At 34.7% G+C, this 11,294-nt stretch overlaps 1 protein-coding gene across 1 annotated transcript; it reads right to left on the bottom strand.

The window, feature by feature from the left end:
• Positions 1-9,458: 9,458 nt before the first annotated feature.
• On the bottom strand, positions 9,459-10,406 carry LOC131394583 (olfactory receptor 2M3-like). Its single transcript, XM_058525975.1, has one exon. It carries the CDS (start codon positions 10,395-10,397, stop codon positions 9,459-9,461), a length of 939 nt encoding a protein of 312 aa, XP_058381958.1. The 5' UTR covers positions 10,398-10,406.
• Between the last annotated feature and the right edge of the window lie 888 nt (positions 10,407-11,294).

The raw sequence follows: 11,294 nt of genomic DNA, 5'->3' as shown, positions 1-11,294 counted from the left end.
TCAGAGGTATGCAGTTGTTCATATATAGATATTGTACATATCTAGTTAAATTTATACCTTAGTATTTAATTTTTATTGTTCCTCATGTAAATGGTATTGTGTTTTAAATTTCTATTTCCACTTGTTCATTGCAAGTATATAGTCGAACTATTGATTTTTGTATATTAACCTTGTAGCCTGAAAACTTTCTATAATGGCTTATTAGTTGAAGGAGTTTTTGTCTTTTCTTTTGGATTTTTACATAGACGGTCATATCATCTGCAAAGAAAGACAGTTTTATTTTTTTCTTCCCAATCTGTATATATTTTTTTTCATTTTCTTGTCTTATTGCATTAGCTAATCTTCCAGGATAACATTAAAAAGAAGTGGTGAGAAGGAACATTCTTGCTTTGCTCCTGATCATGGTGGGTCAGCTTCATGTTTTTCACTGTTAAATATGATGCCTGCAGATTGTTTTGTACATATTCTTTATTGAGTTGAGAAAGATAACCTTTATTCCTAGTTCTCTGAGACCTTGTATCATGGATGTGTGTTGAATTATTTTTCTGTATGTATTGACATGATTATGTGATTTTGTTTTTAGCCTATTTAGCTATTTTAACCTATTGATTGGTTTTTAGCCTATTGATCTTTTAATATTGAACCAGCCTTGTATACACTGCATAAATCCTAGTTGGTTGATCAGGTGTATAGTTCTCTTTACACATTATTAGATTTGCTTTGCTGACATTTTGTTGAGAATTTTTGCAACCATGTTTAAGAGAGATATTAATTAGTAGGTTTTTTTTCTTGTAATGTCCTTGTTTAGTATTGGTATTAGGATAATGCTGGCCTCAAAGAATGTTAGGAAGTATTCCCTTTGTTTCTGTCTTCTGAAAGAGTCTGTATAAAATTGGTATTTTTTTCTTAAATGTTTGATATAATTCACCAGAAACCCCTTCTGGGCTTGCGTTATTTTGGAAAATTTTCAGTTATTGATTCAGTTTATTAAATAGATATAAGCCTATTAATATTGTTTATTTATTTTTGTATAAAATTTAGAAGCTTGTGTGTTTCAAAGAACTGGTGTATTTTATCTAGGTTATCAAAATGTGGAAATAGAGTTTTTCATAGTTTTCCTGTATTATCATTTTCTCTTTGTTAAGTTAACCTTAACTTAACAAAGGTTTATTGATATTATTGACCTTTTCAATAAACTAGCTTTGGGTTCTGTTGGTTTTCTCTACTGATGTCTTATTTACAATTTCATTGATTTCTGCTCTAATTCTTGTTATTTCTTCTCTTCTCCTTACTTTGGATTTATTTGATTCTTTTTTTCTAGTTTCCTTATTTGTGAACATAGATTATTGATTTAGATCTTTTCTTCTTTTTGGATATATTCAGTCAATCCTGCAAATTGCCTTCTAAGAGCTGTTTTCCTCTCCACTCCACAAATTCTGCTAAGTTTCAGAATTTATAAATGGATTTTCATTTACAATTATTTCAAATATTTTTGTTTTCTTGACATTGCTTCTTTGAAAGGTATTATTTAGAAGTGTGTTGTTTAATCATCACATATTTTGGAATTTTTTTAGTTATCTTTCTGTTATTGATTTCTAGTTTAATTCTATTGTTGTCTGATAGCAGACATCGTATGATATATATTCTTTTCAATTTGCTAACTGTGTTTCATGACCCAGAATGTGATTTATCTTGGTGAATGTTTAATGTGAGCTTGAGAAGAATGTACTTTCTACTGTTGTTGGGTGAAGTAGTCTAGAGATGAGAGTTATATAATCAGTTGGTGTATGGTGCTGTCGAATTCGATTGTGTCTTCACAGATTTTCTACCTGCTGAATCTTTCTATTTCTCATAGATGGGTGTTGAAATCTCCTCTTATTGTTACCCAGCCCACCGACCCCATAAGACATTAACCACAACAAGGCACAGAACAAGCTTAACATATTATCTCTAGCTTACAGGAAACCACAAAAAGAGGAAGAAGAAGGCTGAGGTAAAGTTGAAACCAGTTAAAGACAGTTGAAAGCAACATGGCAGTCTGACTTGACCTGACATAGACCTCACAGCTCATTATACACTCATGTATACATTAGCATGTAATACATTATCATGCTACATAACACACCTACTAGTGCCATGACAGTTTACAATTGCCACAACAACAATGGAAACAAACCATGTAAGGACCAAAGATGAGTGACAACCCCATTTATCAGAAATGCCTGCACAGTTCCCTGTATTGCTATGAATATTCCTCCCCTGCATTGCCTTGAACATTTATAATCACTGCTGGATCACCCCAAGAGCTGAGAAGTTGATTTGTGAGCATAGTTCCCATGTCTCCATTCTTTGGCCATTGAATAAAGCTTGTGCTGTGGCATGCTCAGCTTCAGTTTTGTTTCAGATCTGTGACACCAAACAGAAAAGAACCCTCCAAGGAAGAAAAGGGCTGATTGTGGGTTTGCGGCCCACTGGCCCTGGGCTCTTCCTTGGGTGCCCTCTGCTTGTGGGTTCAAGTCCCACCAGAGGGAAGCAAAATTTGCAACAGAATGGTAATGGATTCCTCTATTTCTCTTTGTAATTCTATGAGTTTTCATCTCACATAACTTGATATTCTGTTGTTATACATATATCAATTAAGGATTATTATGTCTTCTTGAAGAATTGACCCCATTATCAATATGTAATTCCCATATTTATCCCAATACCTTTCTGAGCTTTGAATTTTGCTTCTTCTATAATTAATATAGCTACTCCTGCTTTAGCCAGACCTGCTGGTCTAGTGGTTAAGATGTGGTTCTCTCACCACCAAAGCCCAGGTTTGTCTTCCAGTCATGCACCAATATCACCTGTATGTCAGTTATCATATTGTGGTGGCTGCATGTTGCTGTGATGCTGAAAGCTATGCCACTGGTATTTCAAATACCAGCAGAGGCACCCATGGTGGACAGATTTCAGCAGAGATTTCAGACTAAGACAGACTAGGATGAAGGACCTGGCCACACACTTCCAAAATTATTGGCCATGAAAGCTCTATGAACAGCACTAAAGCTTTGTCTGATATAGCACCAGAAAGTGAGAGGATGGCACAAGAAAACCAAGCAGGGTTCTGCTCTGCTGTACACGGGGTCACTACCAGTTGGAATCAATTTATCACTAACAATGACAACTACTGCTTTTCTTTAGTCAGCATTAGCATGATACATTATTTTTCATCCACATACATTTAATAGTATGTGTCTTTACATTTAAAGTGTTTTTTTTATATACAGCATAAACTAGATTTTGTTTCTTAATCCATTCTAACAATCTCTGTTTTTTAATTTGTGCATTTAGACCATTGATATTTAAAGTGATTATTGATATAATTTGATTAATATCTATCATATTTGTTACTGTTTTATATTTGTGTCCTCGTTCTTTGATCCTATACATTTAGAAAATTCTTAAATATACAATACAGTATGGTTAACTAATGATACTATAGGTAGAGTATATCTTTAAGAATAATTAATTTTGTGTAAGTGAAACTTGGTACCCTTGTCCAATATCTCCCCATTTGTCAATCCCCTCACTTCTTTTTTATTTTTTTGTGAGGAAGATCCGCCCTAAACTAACATCTGCCAATCCTCCTCTTTGTTTTGCTGAGGAAGACTGGCCCTGGGCTAACATCCATGCCCATCTTCCTCTACTTTATATGGGACACCGCCACAGCATGGCTTGACAAGCGGTGCATCGGTGCACGCCTGGGATCTGAACCGGTGGACCCCGGGCTGCCGCAGTGGAGTGCACATACTTAAACACCTGTGCCACCAGGCCAGCCCCAATCCCCTCACTTCTGATAATTACCATTCTACTCTCTGTTTCTATGATTTGGGCAATTTTATAATTCTCATATAAGTGGGATTATGTAATACTTTTTCTTCTGTGTCTGGCTAATTTTACTTAGCATAATGTCCTCATGGTTCATCTATGTTGCTGCAGATGTCAGGATTTTCCTCTTTTTCTATGCTGAATAATATTTCACTGTATGTATGCATTACATTTTCTTTACCCTTTCATTCACCGTGATATTTAGGTGGCTTTCACATATTGACTATTGTAAATAATGCTCTAATAAACATAGAAGTTCAGTTATCTCTTTGAGATTCTTTTGTAGATGTATATATATCCAGAAGTGGATTACTAGATAATATGGCAGTTCAATTTTTAAGTTGTTGAGAGATCTCCATGTTGTTTTTCATAGTGGTTGCTCCAATTTACATTATGAACAAAAGTGTAGATGCATTTTCTCCTTGTTAACACACTTGTTACATATTTTTTTATGATAGCCATCACAACAAATGTGAAGTGATATCTTATTGTAGTCTTAATTTGCATTTCCCTGCTGATTATTATGATGGTTAATTTTATGCCTCAACCTGACTGGATCTAGAATGCCCCAATATTTGGCTAGGTATTATTTCTGAGTTTGACTGTTAGGGCATTTCTGGATGAAATTAGCATTCAAATGGGTGGATTCATAAGGCAATTTTCCCTCCACCGTATTTTGAAAGCCTTAGTAGATCAAAAAATGTAAAAAGGAAGATTTCAGCCCTTTCTTCTGATTGCTTGAGCAGAGGCACCAATATTCTCCTACCCTCAGCTCTCCTGATTCTCTGGTCCTTAGGCTCAAACTGGAATCCATACCATCAGCTTTCTTGGTTCTCAGCTCGTCAGCAGACTCAGGGATACTCTACTGGTTTTGCCAAATTATATATATATAAAATCTCCTATTGGTTCTATTTATCTGGAGAATAATAACTAATACAGATTTGGGTAGCATAAATGAGTATAGAAGAATAAAATTTTAAGGATGAGTTTTCTTTCTTTCTTTATTTTTTTGTGAGGAAGATCAGCCCTGAGCTAACATCCATGACAATCCTCCTCTTTTTGCTGAGGAAGACCGGCTCTGAGCTAACATCTATTGCCAATCCTCCTCTTTTTTTTCTTTTTTTTAGCCCCAAAGCCCCAGTAGACAGTTGTATGTCATAGTTGCACATCCTTCTAGTTGCTGTATGTGGGACACGGCCTCAGCACAGCCGGAGAAGCAGTGCATCGATGTGCACCCAGGATCCGAACCCAGGCCGCCAGTAGCGGAGTGCACGCAATTAACTGCTAAGCCACGGGGCCGGCCCAGGATGAGTTTTCTGAATTGGCCTGGGGTTTCTCAACTTGACTCCTTTGTCTGATTAGATATAAAGATGCCAATGACTTAATTTGCTGTAGTAAAGAGAGCACTAATAGTCCATGGCATGAATGCTTTATAGAGATAAGCAAAATACTTTTATTGGATATTATTATTAAACCTCTTACAAGAAATAAGCAGCCAGGTTTTTGATATTTAGTTTTTGATACTTTTATAGACATTTCTTCAAACTGTCTGAGTCTTTCCTTGGAATTTTCTGGTCTCTTGATGGGCCTATCAAAGGCATTATTTTTTCTGTTATGATATTCTTGACTTGTAGCTCTTCCTTTCGATACTTTCTTAAAGTTTCCATCAATTTGCACAGATTATACATCTGATCTTCTGTATTCTTCTCTTTTCATTAGAGCTATTAGCATATTAATCATGTTTGTTGTGATGGTTAATTTTATGTGTTAACTTGACTGGATTATAGTGATGTGCTTGAGGAAATTAATATTTGATTCAGTAGACTGAGTAAAGAATATCCACCCTGAACAATGTGGAAAGAAATTATTTAATCTGTTGAGGGACAGATAGAACAAAGACAAAGAAAGGGTATATTCCTCCTCTCTTTTTGAGCTGGAACATCCATCTCTCTCTGTCCTTGGACATCAGGTTTTCTTGGTTCTCTGACCTTTATACTCTGGCTTTTACATCATTCACCTCAAGACTGTAGGCCTTTAGCCTCAGAGTGAATTGTACCACCTGCTTTCCTGGTTTTCTGGCTTCCAGATGGCAGATTGTGGGGCTCCTCAGCCTCCATAACCAGATATATAATTATTATATAAATTCTTTATATATAATATAAATCTAATAATGCTATAATATAATATATAAATATATATTATACATTAGAAATGTATAAATTATAAATTTATATTTATTCATAATTTAAATCATTAATTATTATAAGTTACATGTATGTATATACAAAATCTACTTTTAGTTCTGTTTTTCTGGAAAACTTGACAAACACAGTTGTTTTAAATTGCAGATCTGGTCATTCCAACAGTTTTATCATATCTGATTCTGATTCTGACTCTTTCTCCCTCTCTTTATTTTTTCTTTGTGTCCCTTGTAATTTTCTGTTTTAACCTGAACATAACTTTCTGCATAAAAGTAACAGGTAAATAGGACATTAGTATGATGTTTAATGTTTTTTCTTGCGAGAGGGTATACTGTTTTTACTGTTTGTTGTCATCGTAGGTGTCAGAGGATAAACTTTTCTGTCTATAATAGTTTTTGTCTCCCCACTTGTCTTTGGGTTTCTCTAGAAAATTCTTTATAGGTTATGGTAAAATTGTTTCTATTATATGTAAGCCTTGATAAGAAGAATATAATTGTGTGAATTCACCTAAAAATGGCTCCTTTATAGCTCTTCCTGCCAGAAGTACAAGGGGATATGCTCAGATCTTTGCTGTGAGACTGTGGTAAGACTTCTGGAAGTAAAACTTAAAGGTTTGGGGGTTCCAGATCCCGACTGGAGCTTTTAGCTCTCAAACTTTTGTGTGTGAGCCTCCAGGAATTCACCAGTTACTTTATTTTCCTGCCCTACTCCTTGTTCTCACAGATTTCTCTGATCCGTGGCTTCCGTTCTTGTAAGTTTATTTTCTCTGTATCCACCTTTTTGTCCTTTTAAATTTGGGATAGCTATTTGCTTTATAACTTTAGTTTTCAAAAATGTGTAAAGAGTTGTTGATTTTCACTTTGTTCAACTTTTTTCTGTTGTGTGGACAAAAGAGACAAAATCTAAGCTTTTTATTTGCCAGACTGGAAATCAAAAGTCTGATATTTTTACATAAATGATCTTAGTCTCTGTGAATAAAGATAGTCACCCCTCCCTATTTTAATCTGGATTTATTTTTTTCCCTTTACTTTACTACACTTGGTGGAACCTCCAGTACAATGTTCAATAGAAATGGTAAGAGAGGAAAATCCTTGTTTTTTCCCTAATTTTAAAGGGAAAACATTCATATTTTTACCATTAAATGTGATATTAATTGTAGGGTTTTCATAGATTCTCTGCATTAGGTTGTAGAATTTTCTTTATATCTCTATTATATTTACTGTTATTTTAAAAAATGGAGATCTGATATTGTCATTTTTTCTGCATCCATGCTGATAATCACATAAATTTTCTTATTATTTATATACTATGTTTAACTACAAAGAATGTTTTTGAATGTTAAATCAACCTTGAATTTCTATTCTAATTCCCAGTTAGCCATGGTATAGTATTCCCTCTCTTCTATTTTCTGGAAGAGATTGTAGAGAATCAGTATAATTTCTTTTGTATATGTTTGGTAGAATTCACTAGTGAACACGTCTGGGCCTGGTGTCTTCTCTCTTGGAATGTTACTAACTTTGATTTGATTTTGTTTATATTAATATATTATATATATATAGGCTTATTCAGATTTCTATTTATTTTTGTGTGAATTTTGGCAGCTTATATCTTGCAAGGAATTGGTCCATTTCATGTAGGTTATGAAATTTCTGGTTATAAAGTATTCTTTTATTTTCCTTTTAATAGTCATTGGGCATGAAGTGATATCTCCTGTCTAATTTCTGATATTAGTAATTTATGCTCTTTCTATTTTTTTCTTAGTTAACCTAGCTAGAAGCTTCTTCTTTTTGTTGATCTTTCCAAATAAAAAGCTCTTGATATCACTGATTTTCTCAAATTGTTTTCTGTTTTCATTTTTACTGATTTCTATACTAATTATTATTTTCTTATCTTCTACTTACTTCAGATTCATTTCTTTAGTTTCCTAACATCAAATCTTAAATTATTAGTTTCAGATCTTTTTTCTTTTCTAATACATGCATTCAATGATCTATATTTTCCACTAAGCACTGCCTTTGCTACATTCCACAAATTTTGATACATTGTGTTTTCATTTTTATTTAGTTCAAAATATTTTTTAAATTTATGGTAAGATTTCTTGTCTGATTCATGTGTTATTTAGAATTGTGTGGTTTAATCTTCACTTTTTTTTTCAGATTTTCCAGTTTTCTTTCCATTATTGATTTCTAGTTTAATTTCATTGTGGTCTGAGAGCAGATGTATGATATCTATTATGTTGTATTTGTTAAGCTGTGCCTTATGGTCCAGAATGTGGCCTACCATGGTGATGTTCCCTGTGAGTTTGAGAAAAATGTATATTTTGCTGTTATTATGTTAAGTAGTCTATAGATGTCAATATTATATAACTGCCTGATTGTGTTGTTGAGTTCAGGTATGTTTCCTGCTTTCTGTCTGCTGTATTTGTCCATTTCTGATCTAGGAGTGTTGAAGTCTCCAACTATGATAGTGGATTTGTCCATTTCTCCTTACAGTTCCATCATAGTTTGCCTCATGTAAGTTGACACTCTGTTTTTAGGCATGTACACGTTAAAGATTGTTATGTATTCTTGAAGAATTGCTCCTTTATCATTATGTAATAAGTTTATATTTTTCCACTCTTAAAAACATTTTCTTTTCCTACTCGATTAAAATTTATTAATTGAGACACTATTTAACTCTGTTTTTTCCCCAGTAACTTTTTGAGATCATAATGGTTTATAACATTGTGTAATTTCGGGTGTACGTTATTGTTTATCAATTTCTCAGTAGACTTCATCGTGGTCACCCCAAGTAGTCTAATTATTGTCCATCACCGTACATATGTATCCCTTTCACCCACCCCGCACCCCCCCTCCTCTCTGGTAACCACTAATCTGTTCTCTTTATCCACGTATTTGTTACCTTCCACATATGAGTGAAATCATGCAGAATTTGTCTTTGTCTGGCTTGTTTCACTTCACATCATACTCTCAAGGTCCATCCATGTCATTGCAAATGGGATGATTTTGTTTTTTTCAACAGCTGAGTAGTATTCCATTATATATATATACCACATCTTTATCCAACCATCAGTTGATGGGCATTATGATGGGAAAATGTCTCCCATTTGTTAACTGATGTGATTAAAAAAGTATAAACTATGCGTTTTTGTCTTCCAATAAATATTTCCTTATAATCATATGTTGAATTTATTATAAAAAACATGAAATATTTGAAAAAAAAGAATGCAAACAGTTTTTTCAGATTCTAAACCTTATGTTGTTGCTATAAATCTATAATAATGGGTAAATGTTAGATACTGAATTGTATAGGTTGAATAAATCAATTTAAGCATAAAGCAAAGGATGTAGGGAAAAAAGCAAAGCATAAGGATTATTAGGCAATTTACTCTCCAGTCTTGCCCTTCCCTAAAACCTTCATGAAAGCTCTGGCCACTTCCTTGTTGCGAAGGCTGTAGATGAGGGGATTCAGCATGGGTGTAAGAATAGTGTAGAAAGCTGACAGCATCTTGTCCCAGGTCGGGGAACGATCTGAAGTGGGTCGCATGTATATAAACATGGCTGCCCCATAGTACATTCCCACCACCATGAGGTGGGAGGAACAGGTGATGAAAGCTTTGCGGCGACCTTCCCCAGACCCCATGCGAATGACAGCCAGAATAACACGAACATAAGAAGCGATGATGACTGCTACAGGGAAGAGAAGCATAATTACACAGCAAATAAATATCATTCTTTCAAATAGCAATGTGTCAGTGCATGAGAGAGTGAGAAGGGCAGGGACATCACAGAAAAAATGAGGAATTTCCCTGGTACTGCAATATGAGAAGGATAATGCGACTGCCACTTCAATTACACCATCAAGGGAGCCAAGACTCCAGGAAGAAGCTGCCATGAAACCACAGGTTTTCTGGCTCATGAGAACTGAGTATCGTAATGGGTGGCAAATGGCAACATAACGATCATAGGCCATTGCAGCCAACAGGAAACATTCAGCTCCAAGCAGGGACACATAGGAAAATATCTGAGTTCCACAACTGGCCAGAGAGATGGACTTTATGCCCGACAAATAGTTGAAAGCCATCTTGGGTACGGTGGTGCAGATGAGCATGAGGTCCATGAGGGAGAGTTGGCTGAGGAGGAAGTACATGGGCGTGTGGAGCTGAGTGTCCAGGCAGATAAGGAGAACCATGGCTGTGTTTCCCATGAAGGCCGCTGTGAAGATGCCCAAGACCAGAGAGAAGAAGAAGATGTGAGTGGGGCTGTGATTGAAGATTCCTAGCAGGATGAAGTCTGAGTTGGTGGTCTGATTCTCCCATGCCATGATAAATATGTTCACTACATAGAATACAACATGTCATGTGAGAAATGGCTGGGATTGTGTTATCAAAATATCAAGGACTTTCCTCCTGTGTCATCACATCTATCCAATTGTCTAAGCATGGGAAAATTGTTTCTCTGGTCATTGATTTTTATATTTTTATACTAGGGATATTAAAGCTTATTTTTAGCTTTATGTGATTTTTAATGCAAAATACATTGTTAATAGAGATAATAAATATATGAGAGTTTTTTCAAGTCATATAATCAAGTAGGGCAACAAGTCAACTTCTATGTGTAGTGTAGATCATCCCTTTATAATTACACTGATATCATGAAAGACTCATGAATTTCTGGGAAGTCATTTTCATTGGTTTTCCATGGAACTCAGTATATCATACTACTATGCTAATAAAAATTCTTTCAAAGTGTACAGGGAAGCATGTATTTGTGTAATTGAGACATTGTTAGTCAAATGCCAGGTAAACAGGAGACATCTAGCAATCAACAATGAGAAGTCTGTTAAGTAATACTTATTTGAATAATGCTGAATTATAGTGGAAGTAGTTCCTTATTAATATGCTCTTTCTTCACTCCATCTCTAAAAATGAGGTGTGTCCATGAGAAAGTCAGATATAGGACATTTTACTCAAGAAGGAAGATAGAGGAGACGGCAAGAGCATAGTTCAAATGCCTGCTACAGATCACTTTAGCTGTGTGATCTTAGGCAATTATTAATTTCTCCAAGATTTATTTTCCACTCTTCAAATTTGAATATTTATAATATCTGTATCATAGGATGTTATGAACACTAAATGAGATCATATTCATAAAGTATGAACATTATCTGGGATATAGTTTGTATTGTATAAGTATTTTTTTAAAATAAGTAAACACTATT

This window comes from Diceros bicornis, chromosome 30 (genome assembly GCF_020826845.1).
Source record: "Diceros bicornis minor isolate mBicDic1 chromosome 30, mDicBic1.mat.cur, whole genome shotgun sequence".
NCBI classification, from domain to species: Eukaryota; Metazoa; Chordata; class Mammalia; order Perissodactyla; family Rhinocerotidae; genus Diceros; species Diceros bicornis.
This window is presented reverse-complemented; position numbering and strand designations above follow the sequence as displayed.

Excerpts from the sequence above, each read along its gene's own strand:
- LOC131394583 (XM_058525975.1), bottom strand. The coding sequence starts at position 10,397 with ATGGCATGGGAGAATCAGACCACCAACTCAGACTTCATCCTGCTAGGA.